This window comes from Convolutriloba macropyga, chromosome 5 (genome assembly GCF_964194025.1).
Source record: "Convolutriloba macropyga chromosome 5, txConMacr16.3, whole genome shotgun sequence".
NCBI lineage: Eukaryota > Metazoa > Xenacoelomorpha > Acoela > Convolutidae > Convolutriloba > Convolutriloba macropyga.
Window position 1 is genome coordinate 32986768 of NC_134472.1, and position 27581 is coordinate 33014348.

The 27581-nt window shown below is 38.6% G+C and overlaps 1 protein-coding gene across 1 annotated transcript; it reads right to left on the reverse strand.

Annotated features, from left to right (window-relative positions):
* Positions 1 to 1941: 1941 nt before the first annotated feature.
* Positions 1942 to 23872, reverse strand: LOC142340346 (bile acid-sensitive ion channel-like). The gene is made up of 4 exons (XM_075390921.1): positions 23590 to 23872; positions 20914 to 21114; positions 4150 to 4469; positions 1942 to 2064 (listed from the first exon to the last, which is right to left on the reverse strand). Exons 1-4 carry the CDS (start codon positions 23870 to 23872, stop codon positions 1942 to 1944), a joined length of 927 nt encoding a protein of 308 aa, XP_075247036.1.
* Between the last annotated feature and the right edge of the window lie 3709 nt (positions 23873 to 27581).

Here is a 27581-nt window from a genome sequence, read left to right on the forward strand (position 1 = left end):
TACATTTTCGAAGTTTAGAACAAATTTTCACCTTTTTGAATGATTATTGGGAATTTTTGGTTCTTGAGCCATTTGACTTGTTTGCTTTAAAAACCTCCGATTTTCTTCTTTGCTTTCTGTTTTTCAAATTTTTGTCTCGAATACTTGTTGCGTCGCGTCGGCACTATTTAGAATATTTTATGAAGAAGATTAAAAAACGAGGTGTCAGTGTAGATCCTTGTGGTGTACCGTGCATATCGTAAGCTAATTCTTACTTTATTTGACTAAGTTTCACAATCTTTACCATTATCTATATGTTTTCTCAAAATGGCAAATACTGAAATTCATACATCATAGTTATCAGATTTTGAATAAATATTTTTCTACCAATGGGGCCATTGTTTTTTTTTTTTGAACTTGCAAAATTTTTTTCGATCGATTTTTCTAGGCATTTTCGATCGATTGGTTTTATTGTAGGTAGAAAACTCACAGTGTTCTTCTGCGATTATTGTTTTGAATACATTTTGTGAGAACACGAATTAATTGATTGATTGTTGAGCAGTTTTTGATGTTATAGAATGAAAACCAAGACAGAAAACCTCCTTCGCCACGCACTCTGCATGTTAAATAAAACCCAATTTTTTGTCAACCATTATACCCAGATTTTTTAACAAATTCAATTTTTCAAGATGTTTATCTCTAATAATTAAAACCTACATTTTCGAAGTTTAAACCAAATTTTCACCTTTTTGAATGATTATCGGGAATTTTTGGTTCTTGATCCATTTGACTTGTTTGCTTTAAAAACCTCTGATTTTCTTCTTTGGTTTCTGTTTTTCAAATTTTTGTCTCGAATACTTGTTGCTTCGCGTCGGCACTATTTAGAATATTTTATGAAGAAGATTAAAAAACGAGGTGTCAGTGTAGATCCTTTTGGTGTACCGTGCATATCGTAAGCTAATTCTGACTTTATTTGACTAAGTTTCACAATCTTTACCATTATTTATATGTTTTCTCAAAATGGCAAATACTCGAATTCATATATCATAGTTATCAGATTTTGAATTAATATTTTTCTACCAATGGGGCCATTGTTTTTTTTTGAACTTGCAAAACTTTTTTTCGATCGGTTTTTTAGGCATTTTCGATCAGTTGATTTTATTGTAGGTAGAAAACTCACAGTGTTCTTCTGCGATTATTGTTTTGAATACATTTTGTGAGAATACGAATTAATTGATTGATTGCTGAGCAGTTTTTGATGTTTATAGATTGAAAACCAAGACAGAGAAACCTCCTTCGCCACGCACTCTGCTTGTTAAATAAAACCCGATTTTTTTTTCAACCATTAAACCCAGATTTTTCAACACATTCAATTTTTCAAGATGTTTATCTCTAATAATTAAAACCTACATTTTCTATATTTAAACCAAATTTTCACCTTTTCGAATGATTATTGGGAATTTTTGGTTCTTGAGCCATTTAACTTGTTTGCTTTAAAAACCTCTGATGTTCTTCTTTGGTTTCTGTTTTTCAAATTTTTGTCTCGAATATTTGTTGGTGTGCGTCGGCACTATTTAAAATATTTTATGAAGAAGATTAAAAAACGAGGTGTCAGCGTAGCTCCTTGTGGTGTACCGTGCATATCGTAAGCTATTTTTGACTTTATTTGACTAAGTTTCACAATCTTTACCATTATCTATATGTTTTCTCAAAATGGCAAATACTGGTATTCATATATCATAGTTATCAGATTTTGAATAAATATTTTTCTACCAATGGGGCCATTGTTTTATTTTTCAACTTGCAAAATTTTCTTTTAATATTCAGACCAAAAACTTGCTAAAATTTTTTTTCTTTTCCTGCTCTCAAGCTATATTTGATGACCAATATGCCTTACCGAAACAAATTACTAAAATCTGAACAAACATATCGGATATTCTCTAACGAATTGCTGGCTGCTTTTTAAGGCCTCACACAAACGTTTGGAGGAACTTTGAATGGTGTGCTTGTTTCTAAAGGTGTGCTTTCTAAAGGTGTGCTTGTTTCTCTTCTGCGATTATTCCTGTCCAGATTGATACAATTTTTCTGCAAATGATTCCTACAATAATATTTTCATTTGCAGAGTCACGCCTTGAGCTCCCTTGAACTGCAAAATGGTCTCAAAAAAATTAATACTTTGACTATATTGTAGATAAATTTTGCAGGACAACGCCGGACAACGATTCAACCATAGTCCTGCCCCTAATTTGCTGGGATTAGGGTGTAACGCGTATTCGACACCTATTTTTTGGGGGGGGGGGAGGAATTGGAGAAATGTAATTTTCTTTAAAAAAATTACACTGTATTTACTCTATTTTCTTCACTTTCTTAAAACTCTCTGCAACGTATGTAATTCAGGGTGGACTGTTAAAAAGTGCACTCCAACACAATAACCATTATAACCGAATTAAAACATCTAATGCTAGTATCACTTGGCCTAATGGTTAATGCACAAAGTGAAAGTAACATATTCGACAACGAGAAGATGAGTAGCCAAATCTCGCTACTTCCTTCCGTTTTTATCCCTTAAAATTAGAGTCTTATAATTATATTCTTTCACCCGTAATTGAGCTGAGAAATAGGGGTGTGTTTTTTATTTTAACACTCTTTGCTCTCTTTTCCACGTTACTTTGGAGAAAATCTTTGGCCCGGGTTCCTGCATTCAAGCTTCATTTGATGACCAAAATGCCTTACCGAAACCAATTACTAAAATCTGAACAAACATATCGGATATTCTCTAACGAATTGCTGGCTGCTTTTTAAGGCCTCACACAAACGTTTGCAGGAACTTTGAATGTTTTCATTGTGAGGCTTTCATTAATTCTCATTTACTTTTCTAAAGGTGTGCTTGTTTCTCTTCTGCGATTATTCCTGTCCAAATTGATACAATTTTTCTGCAAATGATTGCTACAATAATATTTTCAGGTGCAGAGTCACGCCTTGAGCTCCCTTGAACTGCAAAATGGTCACAAAAAAATTAATACTTTGTTTATATTGTAGATAAATTTTGCAGGACAACGCCGGCCAACAATTCAACCATAGTCCTGCCCCTAATTTGCGGGGATTAGGGTGTAACGCGTATTCGACACCTATTTTTGGGGGGGGGGGGAATTGGAGAAATGTAATTTTCTTTAAAAAAATTACACTGTATTTACTCTTTTTTCTTCCCTTTTTTAAAACTCTCTGCAACGTATGTAATTCAGGGTGGACTGTTAAAAAGTGCACTCCAACACAATAACCATTATAACCGAATTAAAACATCTAATGCTAGTATCACTTGGCCTAATGGTTAGGGCACAAAGTGAAAGTAACATATTCGACAACGGGAAGATGAGTAGTCAAACCTCGCTACTTCCTTCCACTTTTATCCCTTAAAATTAGAGTCTTATAATTACATTCTTCCACCCGTAATTGAGCTGAGAAATAGGGGTGTATTTTTTATTTTAACACTCTTTGCTCTCTTTTCCACGTTACTTTGGAGAAAATCTTTGGCCCGGGTTCCTGCATTCAAGCTTTATTTGATGACCAAAATGCCTTACCGAAACCAATTACTATAATCTGAACAAACTTAGTGGATATTCTCATACAAACTGCTTGCTGCATTCAAGCTGCATTCAAGCTTTATTTGATGACCAAAATGCCTTACCGAAACCAATAACTCTAATCTGAACAAACTTAGTGGATATTCTCATACAAACTGCTTGCTGCTTTTTAAGGCCTCACGCAAACGTTGGCAAGAATTTTGAATGTTTTTTTTGTGAGCCTTTCATTAATTCTCTTCTACTTTTCTAAAGGTGTGCTCTTTTCTGTGCTGCGATTATTCCTGTTCAGATAAATACAATTTTTCTGCAACTCGATGCTATAATGGTATCATCAGGTGCAGAGTCACGACTTGAGCTCCCCTGAACCGCAAAATGATCTCAAAATCTTTTATATTTTGTTAATTTAGTATCAAAATAGTACCAAAATAGACCAATGAAAAGATTATACTCTATACGATTAAAAAAACTTGTAAAATTGGAAACATTTTTTTTCGAAAGAAATTTAATTTACAATTTTTAATGATGCAATTTTTGCCATGTACGTTTTTCTTTGAAATAAATCAATAATGGCTGAAATTGAACTATATACAATATCTGTCACACAGAACACTAGTTCAAATGTTGTGACAAGACTAGCGCCGACCATAAGTCCACACAGCCCCCCGAATGCTCCAATCGTGTCGATAAACGAAAACCTCAAATTTCGCACAACTTTTACTTCAGTTAGAGAACTGAAATGAACGATCAATTCAATCGAGTTTTTCCGCAAGTATTCTATGCTGTATCTTGATTGGTTGATAATGAGAGCGCCATGAGTTAATGCTTGTTTGCTCGGAAACTTTGTCATTTTTATCGTCATTTCATTGTATGTGTTTGTACATTGGGGTTTGCACTGTCGGTAGCACGGCGCTGAAATAATATGACAAAACATTATAAAATGAAAATATTATTTTTATAATAAAAACAAAACATAATACAAAAATTGCAATTTTTGAATAGTACTGTGATCAAGTGATTCGATTCATAGGAATTGACATGTGAGTGTTTTGTTTTAGTCGTGAATTTTACATGATTGAACGAAAAAAAAATTCAACGCCGCTCGGATTGCAGCATTAAAAATTTTTCGAAGACTTCAGGTTTTCTGTTAATCATGGCAAAATTGTGGCAAAAAGAAAGTACATTGAGAAAATGTATACAAGTTTCTTCCCCTCTGGACAGTGGAAATTTAAAAAAAAATTAGGTCACCGGATCCATTACTGTGGAAAACGGGCAGTGCAAAAACTTTTAGGCCCAAGCATTCCTAAATTCTCGAATTCCTAAAGTGAATGTCAACTTAATCTTAGGCCAAATTTGAAATAACTTTAAAACCGACAGGCATCTTTTTTTTCATTTAAAAGGCATTCAAGACACCCCACCAAGTCACTGCTAAGGGCTATTACACATTGACAAGGAATTTTAACAATCAGAAAGTTTGAATTACTGAACTTTTTCCCCAAAAAGTTTAAAAAAATCGAGTTTAGGGGTAAAAGTTAGTCATTTTCTCCAGTGGGCTTTAGTAGTTATTTCAACGTGGCAATTACTAAACATTTTAGTTTTAAATTGATTTTTATCAACAAACTACGATTCTCCCAATTAAATTTAACGTCTTTTTTTCCAAATAAGGCGGATCGATACAGTTTGTTCGCACATAACGTTCGAAGCTCACTCAGCCATTTTCATGGCTTAATAGTTGTCTGCAAATGAAGTAGAGATTAGAAACTTTCAAGAAAGCACAGCATAATAGATTATCAAAAATACTTCGTGGGTTTCCACAAATGCACATAGACGTTTATACCCGAGTGGTTAAATGGTTCCTTTTTACTTGCTTGGAGACAAAACGAACATTGCAAAACATTTGGCAGAGAAGATATCGAGCTAACACAATTTTTGCAATGGAAAATAGAGGAATTTTGTCTGGTGAAAATCTAACTTTGACAAAGAACGAAAACTCATATTCTGAAGACAAATTCTGTACAATTCAGTCAATGTAATTGACTACTGCATACATATATTTAAAAGATTTGAAAGGTAAAAGCAACCAGCTTCTCTTTGTCAACAAATCAAATGACCTTACGGGTTCTCGGAAAAACATTAACCAACTTTGCAAAACATTTGATTATAAAAAGCGCCAAAAATGATATAATATATATATATATATATATATATATATATATATATATATATATATATATATATATATATTCAAGGACCCCAATGATTTTAAAATTAATAGCGTCATATTTTAACAAAAAAAACGCGAACATTCGAATCCGAATGTTTAACCACTTCTTATCATTGATTTTTAAGAAGTAGCTTACATTGTTTGTTGACTCCACTCGAAAGCATAAAATTAATAAAAACATCCAGGCAGAAGATAAACAACAAGAGAAGGGAGGATTTTGAAAAATCGCTTTATATAAAATCGGCAAAATTGATCTCTTGGAGAAACTGTTATGAATAAATAAAACAAAAATACCAACTGAATTCAAATTGCTGCTTCTTAGAATATATGAGATCGGTTTCAATTAAGATGTATAACTATTTTTTGAGACAGGAAAAAGCAAGAAATTGGATAAACTTGAGATTCTACTATTTTTCTATAAATAATTTCATAATAAAAAAGGTAAGCCGAAAACTAAAGATATTAGAAATTTTAATTATGTTACGTTAGAAGACGGGACTTGTCCTATTGAGAAAAATATTATCGGCGACCAAGAGATACATTATTTAAATTTAGATAGAAAAAAAGGTGCAGGAATTGTTTCACTGAGCACGATTTTTTAGGCACGATTAAAAAAATTTTATACAACCTATCATAAATTGTCATGTAAAAACAATTGCAGCTGCAGCTGTTGAATAGTGGAAGTCACCTCTTTGATTTCTCGTCTACTGATTGCATTTTTGTAACCTAATTAAACGTCCAAAAAACATAAATCAGAAAAAAAAATTAAAATGAAAAAACTTTTATCGGAGTACCTCAATTATTCTTAACATAGCTTTCAATGCACATCGCAATTTGCAAAAACTTTTTTTCAAATTAAAATTGAAAAACAAAGCAACAAAACGTTCCAGATAATTGGCAAAACCTGAAAAGATATCAAAAATTATCTCAGTCAAATTTTAAAAATGGTTTAGCTTTTATCAAAATAGACAAATACTTTCATCATCTTGAAGCTAGAAAGTAGAGGCCATTCCTTCCCAATTAGAACAGACAACAAACAAAATCATGGCAATTCAAAAACAACAAATCCCAGCCAGATCCAAAAAATCATAGAACACGTTCAAAAGCAAAATGGACTCTCATCAAATAACTTTACTTATAAAATCCATACATCAATTGAATAAAAAAACACTTCACAGGAGAAACTGAAATTATTTTTAAAGTGATGAGAAATCGTTTCTTTGAGCCAAATTTTGTGGCAAAATTAAGAACCTCACGGTTTTAATCGTCAACAAGTGTATCACAGTGGACAAACTGTTCCAATAAAGTTAAAACCTCTGAGGTGACTCCAATTACTTTAGCTAAGCGGCCGTTGGAGTGGTCAAGTATGCAAATCAACTAATAGTTGACAGAAAAAACAGCAAAAACAGCAAAACAGAAAATAACGATTTAGTGAAAACGAACTAAATTAAATTCACGCAAAATTTTAAATCTCCTATTAAACCTTTCGACATGCTAGCACACGCCTTTTTAAATATAGGGTTTGTTCTGCTTATTGACGGAGCTATCGGTCAATTGAGCAGCACTGGTATATTTACTACTTGAATTGGGCAATTGCGATGCAGTTGCCAAACATTAGAGATTGAATTATAATTCCAATTTAGTAATTGGTTATTCTCGATGCGAACGGCTAATTTGCTTTAAAACTTACTTTTGAAAAGCAGTTGACTAATTTGAATTGCAACTGGTTTATATGAGCAAAAATCAGAAGAGTGAATTAAGATTGAAACAAATTTAAGATAGGGAGGAAGTTAACAAGATAATGAATTGATCATGTACAAAAGAATATCAGTTTTGTTTAATTGCATGAACAGACAGTTTCCCGTCTAGAAACTGAACATATGTTGAATGAAGATAAGATGACTGATGACAATAACAGAACTAAATAAACTGCCATTGAACATGGCGAAAAACAAACAATAAATTAGTACGGTAATGGATATTCTAATGACAAATATCTAGTCCGTATGACATTGCCCCCTTAAGGAAAATGAGAAGTAATATAATAAAATAAAATCAAAAAATTATTACTTATTCACCGGTTATACAATAGTAAAATATTGAAATAGTAATTCAAAACATAGAGTTTGAACAGGATTCAGATAGTTTTAATCGGAAATATCCGATTGCTGTTCCACATCAAGTAGGGTCATCCCTCTCAGTTGGTAAGTTGGGGTTAGGGTCAACTCTCCTGCGCTCATTAGGATTTCTGAGAGAGACGATAAAAGCTGTGTCCGAAACAGGGTCTTCAGTTGCGAATCCTGCGAATCCTGCGAATCCTGTATGTCCTGAATAATGGATTATGTTTGTTGTTCCGTTGTCATCTTTTGCCTCTTTAGTTGCCTTTTATTTCGTCGAACAGATGATGTATCTGAGTCAGATGTATCACTGAGTTAAATTGAGCGCTTTTCTTTTGTCAAAATTGGCCTGACTCGCAATGCCGATGGGTCTACTGTAGGTGGTTGAGTCGGTGTAGCACCAATTGGTTCTGTCGGTCTAAAGTGGAGAGTCTTTGTTAAATCTGTTCGATTTTGGAACGGTACGACATGTTTTGGATTCCTTTTGGGAATTCTCGTTTTCAGAGCTCTGGCTATATTATTTGAGGGGGATAAACACGATCGTCTTGATGATATAACACTTATATCATCGGGCTGTTTTCGAGAGCGTTTGATCTTTTTACTCCCAAGATCCTTTCTCGAAAGGTCTTTTTTGTGATTCTTAATTTTTTGTTCCAATGTGTTTTTTTGAACATTTTTAGGTCTCCAAACAACATACTGATCTAAATCCGTGTCGCGTTCGTGCTTCGTTCCGAATTTGGCGTTATCCGAGTTGCGAACGCGTACTTTGGGTTTGTTAGTCTCCTTTACGATACTGGTTGTTGGACTGACTTTTGCAACCGTGCTTCCGGGAGCCAAAACTTCATTATGGCGTCCAAAATTTTATTTTTGGCGGTGTGCAACGTGAATTTTTCTGGCTATCTTTACTTGGATGCTGCATTCGCTGCGTGGAATTGGTCGAGTAATACCCTCCGACCACGTCAGTCTAGCTTCCTCGTCCTTCATCTTCTGTTGCTCTTTATGAGTAGGGGCCTTTGTGGCGCAGGTTACGCATTCGATTTCCACATCGGAGCACATTCCGGTATCGGCCCATTGCTCATCTGTAATGTCTTGCTTTGCATCGTCGTCCAAATATTGTTTTATTATCTTATTTGAATTGAAATTTTCGTTATTATTTGAATTCGTTTTAATATCAGAGATTGGTGTAATACATTGTCTTCAAAAATGTGATTCAAATGGTGTGATATTTATTGTTTTTTGTTTTTTTATTCGTATTCTTGAATAATTCCGCTTATTGCACGTTCGAGATAAATTTTTCTATTTGAAAGTGCTTTCATACATGATAGTTGTAGTTTAAAAGTTTGAACAAGTCGTTCTACCAGGAAAATTCCTCCATGATTGTTTGCGGGTGCATATATTGGTGCAATGTTATTTTCGATACAAAATGCTTCGAACTTTTTGCCTGTTAAGCACCTAGCTTGATGTAATCTAATCGTTCTAGGTGCTCCATGATTATGAATGTATGTATATAGGAATGTAATTAGATTTGTGGTAGAAGCTTTTTTCTAACTATATCTACTGTAGGTTATTTTTTAGTTGCGATCAATGCTTGCTATGAAAAATTCTTCTCTTCCATTTTCATTAATAATAGGTCCGCCAAAGTCTATTTGGATTTCGTCATTCGGTTCAGTAAAGTTAGATAGAGGTGACCCTTTGCTAAGGGGAATCACCGATTTTAAGTTCTTACCGATATCCGTGCAGGCTTTGCACTCACTAGCTTTAGCTAGTATATCGCGGTGGATACAAGGCCATCAGAATTTTTGGGCCAGAGAGCATAGCAAAACTCCCTGGGAGGGTGTTGTGGATATTGTCCAGCACGGCATCCTTAATAGCCTTAGGGAAAGCTGTTCGTTCATCTATGAACATCCGTGTTTGACTCTCAAACAGCGCCTGTAGGAGTAGATGTAAGGTCTGATATCCTTGAGTCTTTCATCGTCATTTCGAATGACGCAGTCTCTGAATTCTTCCAGAATCTAATCCTTTCCTGTGAAAAAGGCCAGTAGCTTCCTACTGAAAATGCGGTTTGTTTTCTCTGTTAATCGGAGATCATCAGCAGTGTGCACTGCGCTTGTTGAGGGTGTTTTATCGGTATTAGAGAAATTATTAGTTCCTGGCGTTGTATTTGTAGACGAGTTGTTCGCGAAAGATTCTTGGGCTGTAATAGGGGTAGATTTACTGGATTTTCCTCTGGGAATTTTTTTAGATAGAGTTGATTGAGTTATTTTCTGAATGTTGAATTACATTATTATGTTGGGAAAGCTGGTCATTTTTGAGTGCATTGTATTCATAGGCGGAATTTTTCATTTTCGCGCCTAACTTAGAGACTTTGTGATGATTATTTGAGTTGGTATCAAATATGGGCTTTATTGGGTTTAATTGTTAAGATTGTTCATATTCTCTACTGTCTTACCTTTGCAATGTAGATGCAGCAATTTTGTTAGTGGAATGTGATTTATGTAATTGTAAAAATTTTAGTGTAAAGCGCGGTTTAGATTGTGTGAAGACCGTTTGCGGCGCAATTGGCGTTTTAAAATTGAGGTTAATTTTGTTATTTGATAATTTAAAATCTGATGCAGTTGGTAAAGAAGTGTTATGAATTGGTGAATGCGATGGATTCGCCATATTACGAATTTGGGAATTGTCGTTAAAAAAACTAGGAAATTGCGGTGCAATTTACATTGACGATTTTAGTACTATGTTCAGTCATTACTGTCAAATGTTTTCCATAGAGATAGTTTTTAAAGTAGTCAATTGACCAAACAACTCTCTCTAATTCTTATTCATTGACACTGTGACGTTCTTCTGTAGAATTGAGAAAACGTTTTGCAAATGTTATTGGCTTTCACAAATCAGGAGTTTTTTTTCTCGAGTGTTGCACCAAGTCCGGAACGTGAGGCATCGCATTTTACTCGAACGTCCAATTTTGGATTATAGTGGCAATTTTTAGTGCTTGTAGCATTTTTTATATTTATGATGTTGAAATGTTTGGTGTGTATTTCTGTCCAAGAAAGGTATTTCGTATTTCTTTACTTAAATTTTTTAAGAATTAGCCTAAGAGGATGACAAAGCTGCGCTAAATTTGGCCTAAATTCATTAATGTAATGCTCTGATGGAAGGAATGATCTTATACGTTTGAGTGTTGATTGTGGTGGAATTGCAAACATAGCTGCTGTTTTTTCTTGCGGTGATATACCAGTTTGGATAAATTTATAACCGAGCCAGTCAATTTCTGTTTTAGCGAAAGAACGCTTTTTGAGATTAATTCACAAGTTATCTTCATCTAATTTTTTAAGACATTTGATCACGTAACTGAGGTGATCGGAATCTGATCCAGTACTAACCATTATAATATCATCAAGAATACACTAGGTGTTTTGAAAGCCTACAAGTGTGTAGTCCTTTGCTTTTTGGAATTCAGTCCGTGAGACCGTAGAATCCGGTTTTAAATCTGTCAGTGTCAATATGTTTGTTGACCGTTTTGTGTATCTTTGAGATGTTGGGATATTGAGTCTATTAACATCTCGATGTTGGGCATTTGTTATTTTTATTTTTATGTTTTGATTTTTGGAGGACTTTTCAATGTGTCTTTCTTTTTGTAGACTATCTAATTCAATAGTAACTCTAGGTTGTAGGTTAGTCGGAACGCGATGACCTTTTTGGTGCTTTGCTGTAATTTTTTGTGAAATTTTGATTTAACGATATGTGTCTTCGATAAGCCAATACTTGAAACCAGATCGGAGAATTGCGAAGCAATTGTCTGTTTTACTTTACATATGGGGATTTCAATGTTGTTAAGGCATATACGCCTTTTTGCTTGTTGTTGCACCACTACCCGTCCATGACTACTGAAAAGGTCTCTTCCAATGATGAATTTGTGTCCAACCTCTACAACTAATAGGCAGGCATCTTTGCAGATCCAATCATCGTAAACAACGGTGGTTGCAATTTTTCCCAGAGTTTTTATCGGTTCTTTTGAAATTGTTTTGAGGTCTTTTTCACGTTTTGTGTGATCCGTCGTGAATTTTGCGTACTTTTCAGAATTTTGTTAGCCAAATTTTTGTGCTCACTATTTTGCACACACTGCCTGAGTCAACCATTGAGTTTCTAAAGATTTTTCCATTATGAATTTTCGCGCTCAGGGGATCAAGTTGCTTTGCAGCATCACTAGAAATAGCTGCCACATAGTCATCGGAATCACTATCCTAGTTGGAGTCGTACAGTTGATTGTAAAGTTGTAGGCAACTAGTTATGTAAATAACAGATTCCTTGTCATCCCTTTTGATGGTGGTTGTGGCAATCTGGCTGACGTTCGCTTGTTGAGACTGCGACGATTGATGCTGTTGCTTCTTGGGCTTGCGATATTTTTTGGCAAAAAAAAACCCATGATTCCGCAATTGTTAAATTTCTTGTCATTTGTAGGGCAAATTTGACGATGATTATGTCTTCAACGTTGGCCAAAATTAGCGCAAATATAGGTGTGTTAATAGTTTGGAGGAACGGTTGGGTAGTGAGTTAAGTGTTTCGTTGCTGTTGGTAGTTCAAGGTGCGATTGCGTCTTTGCAGATCCTTAACAATATTTACTGACTGATAGTTTGTATTGAGGTTTTTCTTCGTTTTCTACCATTTTTGAGCCCCAATTTCCATATGGATTGCGATGGTTTTAGTTGGTGAAACTGTTTCCATGAGAAGTTCTCTTTGATTTTCGTAATTCAACATGTTGAGAATAAGAGTGCCCCGAATTAATGTTGTTTCTTCATCTGCCATGCTACTTTTTGAGTGTTCTTTGTATCGTCCATAGAAAGTTTCAATTGGTTCTCCTTTTTGTTGTTTTGAGAAGAAGACAAAACGGTGATATGTCATGTTTCGTGTTTTTAAGAAAGAGTATTCCATCACACAGCAAAGTTCATTCATTGACCCTTTTTATATGAGAAAATGAGGTTTTTTGCTCTTGACAATTTTACGGCCTTTTTCCCAATACAGAGATAGAGAATAGATGAGGATTTCTGCTCACAAAGATCCCAGCTTCTATAGCCACACAAAATACTGATCTCATTAGTTTTCTTACATCTCTTTTGCCACGTCACTTTCTGTCGCGTTGAGTTGCCTGGGTGTGGTTCTCCACTTGTTCCTCATATACAAGTTCTGGTGGATTTGCGACCCTTGTGGGTGGTCCGTTGTGCAGTGTCTCCAATGGTATCCCTTCTTTGGACAAAAAACGCCAATATCCAGTGTTGCGTCCATTTGTCCCACGAAAGGAGTGATGTGATGGTTGGTTTCTTCCAGAAAGCGTCGATATGAAGGGAGTCTTGCGAGAGTCAACTGCTGGCTGCACCAAGGTGTGCCTATTGGCTGAGCTATCCATCAATTAAGCCACACTTGTATATCTACTACTTGAGTTGGGTAATTGCGGTAAGATTGACAAATTTTAGAGATTGAGTTTTAATTCCACTTTAGGAGTTGGCTATTCGCAATAAACGACAATAAATAAACTCAATAAACTGCCCTTGAAGTTAGGGAAAAAATAAATAATTTTAAATACGTTAATGGGTATTCTAATGACAAATATCCAGGCCGTAGGACAGGGTTTAACAGTCTTGAGACCAAAAGAGAAAAATTACGGATAGAGAAAACGTTAGAACTGAAGCGCAAACTTTTTGCGAATACAGATGTTGTCCCAGCCGAAATTATAAAAGATTTACTGGTAACCTTTTGTATTTTCACCAAGATAAAGTTGTTTCTGTTAATTACAGGAGTGTTTGCTAAGGCAACAAAAAACACTATTTCTAACACAGCTCATTGCTATACATATATTTTGCAGTATCATCATTCCAAAGTAATAAAAATTGTTTGCCGATCAGGAATCGACTAGCATCAAATCGACTACCATTGACTAGAATCAAAATTAGCTTAAATGCGCCATAAAAGGTCATATTCTAAATTAAGTAGGATTTGCGAACAAGTCTTTTCAAAACCGTGTTTTTTGTTTAAATCAAACAGATTTTTAAATTTTTACACTTTAGAGCTGCTCATTTTGTCGCTATAGTTAATGGTCCAGCGTGAAAAAAAATTTTAGCGCAGCGTTGAGTTCTCGTTGAAGTCTAACGTCAAAAAAGAGGAGGACTGTAGAAAGACAAAAAACTCCGTTATTCGTCCAAATTTTTTGTTTTTTTTCTGCACATTAGCAACTTCGCTACCGTTTTGTTGTTTTCTCATATATGTAAAACTTCAAAATAATAAAAATAAATTAGTTAGAAATTCGCAAAAATTGATCAAAATTGCGTTAAATTGACCGAATTCAGACAAAAATGCACAAATTCTCAAGTTTTCGATCGTATCTGAATAAAAAATGCGTAGAGATGTCGTAGAGATGGAATTGGGGCGCTCTTTAGTTTAGGAAAGCTAATCTGAGCTGGTTTTATTGCAGTGCTTTCGGGAATTGCTAGCAGTGTTAGCTTAAATTACTGATTTTTACGGAAGAAATTTTGAAAACTCATCAAAATGGGAAGTTTAACGAAAAAATTAATCCGAAAATTTTAATAATCACTCCGTCTCATCGTAAACAAGGAAAATATAGTATGTGCAATTGTTTATTTTTTTAACATCATTAACCATATATAGAACAAAATAATTAGAAAAGAGAACGAAAAATAGTAATAAGGATCCATTGTTCACTAAAATAAAAAACCCCGATAACTCCTCCACAAAGAAAAAATTCGAAAAACTCTCTATTTAATTTTTTTTTACTTCTGACTGGTTTAGCTATTCATAATAACAGACAACACTCAACGCTAAAAAATTCCGTCGGCCAAAATTCACCGAACCAAAGAACCAGTTGAGCATATAGATGCTCCCTCCACTAAAAACTGTCGGAACAAGAAGAATACATTATCTTTCTGTGTGTGTGTGTGTGTGCGTGTGTGTCTGTGTTTGTGTTTGTGCCTGAGTGTGTGGGTGTGTGTGTATGCGTGTGTGTGTGTAACTGTGTTTGTGTGTATGTGTGTGCATGCGCGTTTGTGTGTGTGTGTTTATGTGTGAGTGTGTGGGCGTGTGTGTGCATGTGTGTGCCCGGGTTGAATTTTTCCGCCCAAAATGATGTAAGAGTGGGGCTGCAATGGGAGGATTTTTTAGGAAAATGCAGCTCAAAACTCTTACGTCTTTTTGGGCTGCATTGGGCTTCCAAGGGGGGTAAAATGGTGTAAGAGTGAGGGGGTATAAGACAAATTAACCCTCCACTCCTACATCTTTTTTGGTCTGCCAAAGGGGGTAAAACGATGTAAGAGTTTGGGGGTAATTTGTCTTTTATCCCCTCACTCTTACATTGTTTTAGCCTCCATACCTGAAGACTGCCAGTCTTGAACCCACAACCTCTGAACCCTCAGCTGCGCCGCCTTATCCTCCAGACCATCGATGCTTGTCCAACTGTTGATGGTCTATATAAATAAATAATAATTGTTAGAATTGCCCCATCACAACAAATTACCCCCTCACTCTTACAACATTTTACCCCACTTGGCAGCCCAACTCTTACATCATTTTACCCCCTCTGAACAAAATACCCCCTCACTCTTACAACATTTTACCCCCCTTGGCAGCCCAACTCTTACATCATTTTACCCCCCCCCCTGGCCGCCCAACTCTTACATCCTTTAACCCCCTCAATCTTTTAGCCCCCATACCTGAAGACTGCCAGTCTTGAACCCACAACCTCTGTACCCTCAGCTGCGTCGCCTTATCCTCCAGACCATCGATGCTTGTCCAACTCTTGACGGTCTATAAATATAAATAATAATTGTTAGAATAGCCCCATCACAACAAATTTCCCCCTCACTCTTACATCGTTTTACCCCCCTTGGCAGCCCAATTCTTACACCACTTTACACCCTCTGAACAAATTACCCCCTCACTCTTACACCCCTGGGCAGCCCAACTCTTACCTCATTAAGGGGGGTAATTCCTTTGAATTCCTCCCATTGCAGCCCATTCCAGCCCACTCTTACATGACAATTTCAGTCATTGGGGGGTAATTCCTGAAAACTCCTCCCATTGCAGCCCATTGCAGCCCACTCTTACATGGCAATTTCAGTCAGGGGGGGTAATTCCTTAAAAGTCCTCCCATTGCAGCCCATTGCAGCCCACTCTTACATGGCAATTTCAGTCAGGGGGGGGGGAAATTTCTTAAAAGACCTCCCATTGCAGCCCATTGCAGCCCACTCTTACATAACAATTTCAGTCATGGGGGGTAATTCCTGAAAAGTCCTCCCATTGCAGCCCAATGCAGCCCACTCTTACATGACAATTTCAGTCATGGGGGGTAATTCCTGAAAAGTCCTCCCGTTGCAGCCCATTGCAGCCCACTCTTACATGGCAATTTCAGTCAGGGGGGGGGGGGGGGTAATTTCTTTAAAGTCCTCCCATTGCAGCCCATTGCAGCCCACTCTTACATGGCAATTTCAGTCAGGGGGGTAATTCCTGAAAAGTCCTCCCGTTGCAGCCAATTCCAGCCCACTCCTAAATGGCAATTTCAGTCATGGCGGGTAATTCCTTAAAAGTCCTCCCATTGCAGCCCACTCTTACATGACAATTTTAGTCATGGGGGGGGGGGGGTAATTCCTGAAAAGTCCTCCCGTTGCAGCCCATTGCAGCCCACTCTTACATGGCAATTGCAGTCAGGGGGTAATTCCTGAAAAGTCCTCCCGTTGCAGCCCATTGCAGCCCACTCCTAAATGGCAATTTCAGTCATGGGGGGTAATTCCTTAAAAGTCCTCACGTTGCAGCCCACTCTTACATGACAATTTTAGTCAGGGGGGTAATTCCTGAAAAGTCCTCCCATTGCAGCCCATTGCAGCCCACTTTTACATGGCAATTTCAGTCAGGGGGGCGGTAATTCGTTTAATGTCCTCCCATTGCAGCCCATTGCAGCCGACTCTTACATGGCAATTTCAGTCAGGGAGGGGGGGTAATTCCTCAAAAGTTCTCCCATTGCAGCCCACTCTTACATGGCAATTTCAGTCAGAGGGGTAATTCCTGAAAAGTCCTCCCATTGCAGCCCATTGCAGCCCACTCTTACATGGCAATTTCAGTCAGGGGGGTGGGGGTAATTCCTTTAAAGTTCTCCCATTGCAGCCCACTCTTACATGGCAATTTCAGTCAGGGGGGGGGGGTAATTCCTTAAAAGACCTCCCATTGCAGCCCATTGCAGCCCACTTTTACATGGCAATTTCAGTCAGGGGGGATTCGTTTAATGTCCTCCCATTGCAGCCCATTGCAGCCGACTCTTACATGGCAATTTCAGTCAGGGAGGGGGGGTAATTCCTCAAAAGTTCTCCCATTGCAGCCCACTCTTACATGGCAATTTCAGTCAGAGGGGTAATTCCTGAAAAGTCCTCCCATTGCAGCCCATTGCAGCCCACTTTTACATGGCAATTTCAGTCAGGGGGGTAATTCGTTTAATGTCCTCCCATTGCAGCCCATTGCAGCCGACTCTTACATGGCAATTTCAGTCAGGGAGGGGGGGGGGGTAATTCCGCAAAAGTTCTCCCATTGCAGCCCACTCTTTCATGGCAATTTCAGTCAGAGGGGTAATTCCTGAAAAGTCCTCCCATTGCAGCCCATTGCAGCCCACTCTTACATGGCAATTTCAGTCAGGGGGGGTGGTGGTAATTCCTTTAAAGTTCTCCCATTGCAGCCCACTCTTAAATGGCAATTTCAGTCAGGGGGGGGGGGTAATTCGTTAAAAGACCTCCCAATGCAGCCCATTGCAGCCCACTCTTACATAACAATTTCAGTCATGGGGGGTAATTCCTGAAAAGTCCTCCCATTGCAGCCCAATGCAGCCCACTCTTACATGACAATTTCAGTCATGGGGGTAATTCCAGAAAACTCCTCCCATTGCAGCCCATTGCAGCCCACTCTCTCATGGCAATTTCAGTCAGGGGGGTAAATCCTGAAAAGTCCTCCCGCTGCAGCCCATTGCAGCCCACTCTTACATGGCAGTTTCAGTCAGGGGGTAATTCCTTAAAAATCCTCCCATTGCAGCCCAACTCTTACATCATTTTACCCCCTCTGAACAAATTACCCCCACACTCTTACATCAATTTACCCCCCTTAGACAAATTACCCCCATTCCTACATCAAAATGGGAGGATTTTAGGGAGGACATTCGACTCGGGTGTGTATGTAACTGTGTTTGTGTTTGTGGGTATGTGTGCGCGCGCCGTGTGTGTGTGTGTGTGTTTATATGTGCGTGTGTGGGCGTGTGTGTGTGTGTGTGTTTGTATGTGTGTTTTTTATTCGGGAACATTGGTAATTTTTTCCGGATACAATTTTAGTCATGGGGGTAATTCCTTAAAAGTCCTCCCATTGCAGCCCATTGCAGCCCACTCTTACATGGCAATTTCAGTCAGGGGGGGTAATTCCTGAAAAGTCCTCCCGTTGCAGCCCATTGCAGCCCACTCTTACATGGCAATTGCAGTCAGGGGGGTAATTCCTGAAAAGTCCTCCCGTTGCAGCCCATTGCAGCCCACTCCTAAATGGCAATTTCAGTCATGGGGGTAATTCCTTAAAAGTCCTCACATTGCAGCCCACTCTTACATGACAATTTTAGTCAGGGGGGTAATTCCTGAAAAGTCCTCCCATTGCAGCCCATTGCAGCCCACTTTTACATGGCAATTTCAGTCAAGTCAGGGGGGGGGGGGGTAATTCGTTTAATGTCCTCCCATTGCAGCCCATTGCAGCCAACTCTTACATGGCAATTTCAGTCAGGGAGGGGGGGGGGGTAATTCCTCAAAAGTCCTCCCATTGCAGCCCACTCTTACATGGCAATTTCAGTCAGAGGGGTAATTCCTGAAAAGTCCTCCCATTGCAGCCCATTGCAGCCCACTCTTACATGGCAATTTCAGTCAGGGGGGTTGGGGGTAATTCCTTTAAAGTTCTCCCATTGCAGCCCATTGCAGCCCACTCTTACATGGCAATTTCAGTGAGGGGGGGGGTTAATTCCTTAAAAGACCTCCCATTGCAGCCCATTGCAGCCCACTCTTACATAACAATTTCAGTCATGAGGGGTAATTCCTGAAAAGTCCTCCCATTGCAGCCCAATGCAGCCCACTCTTACATGACAATTTCAGTCATGGGGGGTAAATCCAGAAAACTCCTCCCATTGCAGCCCATTGCAGCCCACTCTCTCATGGCAATTGCAGTCAGGGGGGTAATTCCTGAAAAGTCCTCCCGTTGCAGCCCATTGCAGCCCACTCCTAAATGGCAATTTCAGTCATGGGGGGTAATTCCTTAAAAGTCCTCACATTGCAGCCCACTCTTACATGACAATTTTAGTCAGGGGGGTAATTCCTGAAAAGTCCTCCCATTGCAGCCCATTGCAGCCCACTTTTACATGGCAATTTCAGTCAGGGGGGGGGGGTAATTCGTTTAATGTCCTCCCATTGCAGCCCATTGCAGCCAACTCTTACATGGCAATTTCAGTCAGGGGGGGGTAGTTCCTCAAAAGTCCTCCCATTGCAGCCCACTCTTACATGGCAATTTCAGTCAGAGGGGTAATTCCTGAAAAGTCCTCCCATTGCAGCCCATTGCAGCCCACTCTTACATGGCAGTTTCAGTCAGGGGGGTGGTGGTAATTCCTTTAAAGTTCTCCCATTGCAGCCCATTGCAGCCCACTCTTACTTCGCAATTTCAGTCAGGGGGGGGGTAATTCCTTAAAAGACCTCCTCCTATTGCAGCCCATTGCAGCCCACTTTTACATGACAATTTCAGTCATGGGGGGTAAATCCAGAAAACTCCTCCCATTGCAGCCCATTGCAGCCCACTCTCTCATGGCAATTGCAGTCAGGGGGGTAATTCCTGAAAAGTCCTCCCGTTGCAGCCCATTGCAGCCCACTCCTAAATGGCAATTTCAGTCATGGGGGGTAATTCCTTAAAAGTCCTCACATTGCAGCCCACTCTTACATGACAATTTTAGTCAGGGGGGTAATTCCTGAAAAGTCCTCCCATTGCAGCCCATTGCAGCCCACTTTTACATGGCAATTTCAGTCAGGGGGGGGGGGGTAATTCGTTTAATGTCCTCCCATTGCAGCCCATTGCAGCCAACTCTTACATGGCAATTTCAGTCAGGGGGGGGGGGGGGGTAGTTCCTCAAAAGTCCTCCCATTGCAGCCCACTCTTACATGGCAATTTCAGTCAGAGGGGTAATTCCTGAAAAGTCCTCCCATTGCAGCCCATTGCAGCCCACTCTTACATGGCAGTTTCAGTCAGGGGGGTGGTGGTAATTCCTTTAAAGTTCTCCCATTGCAGCCCATTGCAGCCCACTCTTACTTCGCAATTTCAGTCAGGGGGGGGGGGGGTAATTCCTTAAAAGACCTCCTCCTATTGCAGCCCATTGCAGCCCACTTTTACATGACAATTTCAGTCATGGGGGGTAATTCCAGAAAACTCCTCCCATTGCAGCCCATTGCAGCCCACTCTCTCATGGCAATTTCAGTCAGGGGGGTAATTCCTGAAAAGTCCTCCCGTTGCAGCCCATTGCAGCCCACTCTTACATGGCAGTTCCAGTCAGGGGGTAATTCGTTAAAAGTCCTCCCATTGCAGCCCAACTCTTACATCATTTTACCCCCTCTGAACAAATTACCCCCACACTCTTACATCAATTTACCCCCCTTAGACAAATTACACCCATTCCTACATCAAAATGGGAGGATTTTAGGGAGGACATTCGACCCGGGTGTGTATGTAACTGTGTTTGTGTTTGTGGGTATGTGTGCGCGCGCCGTGTGTGTGTGTTTGTGTAACTGTGCTTGTGTGTATGTGTGTGTGCGCGCGTTTGTGTGTGTGTGTGTGTGTTTATATGTGCGTGTGTGGGCGTGTGTGTGTGTGTGTGTGTGTGTGTGTGTGTGTGTGTGTGTGTGTTTGTATGTGTGTTTTTGTATTCGGGAACAATGGTAATTTTTTCCGGATACTATTATTTTCCTACCGAGCGCTTTATCTTCATCGTGCGAACAGAAGAGTAGTTGATAAGCGCTGCAAGCCACTGGGTTAAATGGGTCGATGAAAAGGGAGTATGGTCTGATACAGCCACAAGCTCTGTCTGCCGCAATCTCCACACATCCATACACACAGTGGGCATAACTGTAGCCGTCGTCATCGAGAATGTCCACTAGGTGGCCCTTTTCGCCTATATCATCATTTAAACACAAAATTGGACCAGATATTGATATTTTATTGCTATTCCTCAACAAAAGTTCCCGGGTCGAAGTGTCACCGCCATTCAACGCAAAATTATGTAAGATAAGCGATGAATGCGGGAAATTTTGAAAGATAAGCGGTGAATGCGGTGAAATTACATAAATCAGGCGGTGAATGCAGTGGAAAAAAACGTTGTCGCCTAATAGCGGTGAAAATACATAATTTGACCGCTGATTTTAGCGGTGATTTTTCATCAATTCAGCGCCCTGAAAAAAGTGTCCAAATTATGTGAGATGAGCGGTGATTGCGATGAATTTACTTAAACTCACCGCTTAACTTAGAGGTGAACTTACATAAAATCACCGCTGGGAAAAAAGAGTTAAAATTGTGTGAGATCAGCAGAGAATGCGATGAAATTAATGGGGAGTAGGAAAGGAATTGTTAGATTTAAGCTCCCCTCCCTAAAATTACCCCTAAGTCTTCCAACTTTTTGATACTTTTTTCCAAGCAGTGAGTTCATGTAATTTCACCACTAGAGTAAGTGGTGAACTTGCAAAAAAATCACCACAGTTCACCGCTAAAACATGTAATTTCACCGCTAAAAATTGCAAATCATACAAAAATTCACCGCTCATGTTTTACAGAAAGTCGAATGAAATTGATTTATATTCGAAACAAAAATACTAGCGGTAAATGACAGATGGCGCAGTGGAAGAAGAAGTGCATGACATGCAGAAGGTGAGAAGTTTGAACCCTTGTTAGGAAGGTGAAATGCGGTGTCTTTTTTAAGTTCACCGCTTATTATAGCGGTGAAATTACATAATTTCACCGCATTTCACGGCAAAGTTATGTACAAAATTTGCGGTAAAAAAACAATTTTAACCGCTTATCTTAAATATTTTTACAATTTTTTCTCGACCTGGATTTTTTGTCCTAAAATTGCGCCAACAGCGAACAATCCTTACGCATGAAACCAATTTAGCTGACGACATCAAACAAATCAAAACTTTTTGCACTTTCTTATTCGCATTTTTTTGCTTTTGTTTGGACTTGCAGTCTAAGAGAATGATCCAATAGCTTCCCTCATGTCACCCAAGGCCAGTTCTCATATTAGAACACGCTAGAAAAATTGGCTGGACCGTTTGGTCTTTTTTATCTATCTATTTCCACGGATCATATCTTAATGCATGTGCTTAGCGGCTTATATAGATGATAATGGTGACAACGGAACGACTAATGACAATCGTGCGAACGCACCCTTACGTTGTTCAAGGATTGAAGATAAGCAATTTTTACCTATGACCTGTGTTACCCGAATTGATAATTTATTAAAGAATTTGTCGGCAAATTCCTCAAATTAACGCAAAAGCTTAGTCATTGCAGATAAGTCAAAAAATACAATAGGGTACCAGAAAGCTAGGTACACCTGACGAATTTTTAAAAAATGACATAAACATCAATTAATACAACACTTTGAGTTCAAATCAGTTCTTTAGTAACGAGGCACTGCGTTATCAGCGTTCTAAACATCAACTAGACTGTTTGTATAGTTTTCACATAAAATTCTAACGAAACCTGAGTCAATTTTCCGACACTTTTTCTCACCTATTTTCCCGAAAAACTGTCTACTTTCTTAGTTACTGCTTCGCAATCGCCATTAATTTTTAAATTGGATTCAGATGAGGACTTTTTGGTAAACAATCCGGTACCTCCATATCTTTTTCGTTGACGAAAATGCTGACAATATTTGATTTATTCATAGGAACATAACCATGTTCAAAAATAAAGTCTTGAAAAAGCATTTTTTTGTCATAATTTTTTTGAAATTACCACGTAAACTCGAAGTGCTTGCTTGTTTGGATCATCTCATAAATAGTTTCCACGCAATTGATTGTATTGTACCTCAAAACATAAGTAATCTCTTGTCCAAACTCGAAATTCGTGGGTTTTTTTTCTACAAGGAACCTTGTTCCAATTCTCCGAAAAACCCGCTCGAAAATCCGAAAGTCCTTCGCTCGAGACGCCTTGAGCCAGTTACTTTTTTGATATCGTTTGTATGGATGCTGTTCATTAGAATTTGATTTTACTGTGAGTTGCTTTGAATTTTGTCCATAAAAATCGGACATTTCCAATCTCAACAGCGTGGCAAACAGTAAAGGAACATAGCAACTTAACCATTTTTCCTCCGTAAGTGGAAATTAATTCGATTGAGATCTCGTTTAAAACTTTAAGATTTCACGTATTTCTTCTGCGAAAATCAAACGTTTTGAGTAAGAGTAACGCTTAAAAAGCAGAAATTGAGCTGTACGTAGCCTTTTGGTACCATAGTGTAATGTACGGCTGCTAAGTCAATGCTGATTGAATCAAGAGAGCGTAAAATACAATATCGTGGTCAAATTACAAGAACTTTTAAATAAAAAATTATTTTAAAATTTCGATAAAATAGTTGTTTAACGATGAACACCTGTTGGGATGCAATCCGTTGTTCCTGATTGTTCCTCAACAGTGACTTTTTGAACTGCGATTTCGTATGAGTAACCAGGTATCAGACCTTTATTGGTCTTGTCTTCGAAGTACGAAAAGGATCCAGCATTAACCACAGCAGCCAGTAGACCAATGCTGTTTCCAAAAAATGGCGCGGCGTCAGTACTGTTGATTATAAGGATAAGTCGAAGCGATTCCCAAGACCCAAACACTTCTCTGTCAGGGGGCGTGAACAACATGCATGTGAAGACGGAACTCCACATTTGTGTACAAGATTTACCTGATAAAAACAATATTTTGAGTGAATAACTTTTTTGGGTTATTTTAAATGACACACACGCAACCAACTAAAGTTAAGATTTTGCAAAACCACTCAATTGAAGGTGGAACCTACTCTGCCCACCAGACTGAGATGCCAGATGGAAATCAAGTATGACCAAATAGTTTCAGGTCTAAAGTGTCCAGACAGTTATAGACGGTAAAGGTTTATGCCTGAAGACCTTGGTGAGTTTTGCAAATAACTTTCTTCAAAAAAACAGCCGGCTAGTTTCATATCGAAACGGAAAATGGTGATACAGATTAGAAAGGCCTATTCAAACTAAAAACATGACTTAAGATCTATTAGATTTCAATACATTACGCGGGTTCAAATTATGGTTCTCCACTAATAGTTTTGTTTTTGGTGACTTGAAACAGGCGAGATGGCTAAAATGACAAGAGAGTGAGGAGGAAACACGCAGTTTGGTTCAACTAATTTAAGAGTGTAACAACCCAAGATTCTGGTGAGACATTTTGATTAGTTTTCCAGCTTGTAGTTAAGAGTTCGTTGGTCGTTCTTAATAAGTTCATTGTACTTTATACAAGTCAAAAATTGAACGCTTATCGGTAACATGTGGTGGAAACCCCCCGAGGCGGAAAAACTCTCAATATTGGGTTGTATATAAATTTCTATTTCACTGTTCTGATTTCTTACTTACTATAAAGCCGGAGCTTAGAATTGAATTCTTTTGCCTCAGTTGTTATTCAAACCTGTTCTAAAGAGAAAACCATGTAAGTTAAATAAGTGTATTCAACAATAAGACTTAGAGATTTTCTGGTAACCCTTTTTCATAAAACCCAAGTCGAACCCATGCGAATAGAAAGATTCAAGTTTTAAATAATAGTAACGTGTAGGGTTGCTAGATTGGTGACAGGAGTTCCTAAACCCCATCCCCTACAATAATCAGAATAAGTTTTCAAAATAAAATTTGTCTTGGAATGACATCTTTTTATTAATACAATTTATATTGTAACTTATTATTTTATTCTGGAGAACAAAAAAGTTTAACCACAAAGTTGCAGCGCAACTTATATTGCTTTCGCCTATCTTCCGAACAAAAATTTGAAAAATTTTGTGTTTTTGGCGGAAGCAATCAATAAAATCTAAGTGCGGCGCACTTGGTAGTAGTAGTTGGTTCGGAACCAAACGTTGAACGATCGAACGCACGCCGCGTGCCAAGATGTCCACCTCAACGGATAGCGCTCGTATGCTTTTACCGGAACCTTTTAACGGCACGGGAGATATATCGGCATATATCACTCAGTTTGAGTTACTAAGTAATTTGCAAAGTTGGTTGGCACCTCGTAAAGACGCTGATGGTAATCCTGAGTTGGATGGAGATGGTAATCAGCTATACACTGATAAAAGACATCAGATTTTTCCACTTAGGTTAAGAGCTGGTGCAATAGAATTCTATCATTCGCTGGACGATGAGACTAAAAATGATTACAAAAGCCTTCGGAATGCATTTGAGAAACAATATCTAGAACCCCCGGGGAGCACTTAGAAAACGATCTCAAGGAGAGTCTGAGAAAGTTACTGAGTTCTTGGCAGATCTAAAACTTCTTGCTAAAAAGGCCTATCCTGATGATTCTGAAGAAATCAGAGAACACCTTGTTATGCAAGCTTTCTTGGAAGGATTGCTTGATCAGAATGTTAGATTGGAAATTAGGAAAGAAAAAGATATTTCCCTGGCTGATGCTTTGAAAAAAGCCGTGCATTTGGATGCAATCTACAGGTTAGAGATTCCAAGCCAAGGCGGCGTTAATAATGGTTTAAATAATATTCATCACGGAGTACGATCAATTGATAGACTTATCAATCGAATGGATTCGATGATGAATAAGATGGCTATCAGTCAAATCAACTCTAACTTCGGGAGAGACACTAGGCGACCAAGTCGGCCATATAAAACAAACAAAAATTCTCAATCGCCGAGACAGGGGTTTTCTCGAAATCAATATAACTCTAGGGAGAGGTACAAATCAAATCAAAAGAACAATACGGGTTCCTCATCATCTGCATTCCGTAGAAATTCAAATTCGCGCTCGCCTCGAAGACCTCTCTCTAATTCATCTCGATCACCAAGCGTCAACCGACGCGTTAACTTTAATAAAGAAATTGTTTGCTATCAGTGCAACCGCAATGGGCACACTAAAAATAATTGTCGCAACTGCTGGTCATGTGGATCTAGTTCTCATACAAGAAGAAACTGTCCACAGGCAAATACGTAACAAAAAGAAATAATATAGAAAATAATTTTGTCTTGTCGTGTTTACTAAATGACACAACTGGACCCAATATACGGGATTCAATCCCTCCTCACCCGTCTTAAAGTTTCGAATATCCTCTTGACCGCTCTAATAGACTCTGGAGCCGTTATCAGTGTTATACGAGAATCAACTCTGGCGAGGATGGAATCTTCCCTTGGGTGCTTGGAGTCATCTGACATACAAGCCGCCTGTGTAAACGGAGTGCCGCTTTGTTTTGTGGGAAAAACTCGTTTATTGTGTGAATGGTTTCACGGCAGCGCAAAGTTTGTTGGAACTTTCTATGTAGCTGTTGATATAAGTGTTCCAGTAATTCTGGTAATGGATTTGCTACGTCAGCAAAAGTGCAAACTTGATTTCTTTTTGGGTCAATTAGATGTCAATGAAGGAATTTTAGAATGTATTAGTCCGTCCACTACTACGTCGGGTGAACCAAACGGAAATACAGTATACGTTGTTAATACGACAAAGCTTCCCCAAAGAAGTGAAAGTCTTGTTTAATGTAAATCTTGGTCGCAACCGGTTTTAACTCAAACCCAACCAATGTTGCTGGGGTCTACCAGTTGTAATGGTTTCATAGGCTTGATTGAGCCACTGCAAAACCATAATGAGATGTACTTAATTGCATCAGCAATTGTAACGGTACCCAAAGACCGTGAAATTTACATTAGGATCTTGAATCCTACAAAAAGCGACATTACATTGCACAGCAACCAGAATGTTGCAGTTTTAAGTGAAACACCTAAGAATTGTGTTCTTAGTTCTGTAAATCTTCCTGGCAAAGGTGTTCAGCCGTCCTTGGAAAAAATTTTCGCAGAGGACTTGCAAAAACTTAATTATGAGCAACGTCAGGCGGCAGAGAAACTACTTGAACAGTATTCACATGTGTTTGCGCGAGACAAATGGGATCTTGGAAGATGTGATTTTCATAAACTTCAAATCAAGTTGAAAGAAAATGCACAGCCAAGTAGGGTTCCATATCGGGCAATGAATCCTACAAAACGGAAAGCTCTAAAAGACTTTGTCAATAACCTTCTGACAAAAGACCTAATAGAGCCGACCCATTCGGAATGGGCAGCGCCAACAGTGTTAGTTCCAAAGAAAGATGGTAGTTATCGATTGGTCATAGACTACAGGAAACTGAATTCCCAGACTGTTAAGACATCATGGCCGTTGCCACGGATTCAAGATATTCTGGGAAGCTTACAAGGTAGCTGTTACTTTTCAAATCTTGATTTAGCAACGGGTTTCCATCAGATGGAAATAGAAGAAGAAGATCAACATCTTACTTCTTTTATAACCCCATTTATTTTGTACCAATGGAAGCGTATGCCAATGGGGCTTTGTAATGCACCTGGTGTTTTTCAAAGATTGATGGAACTC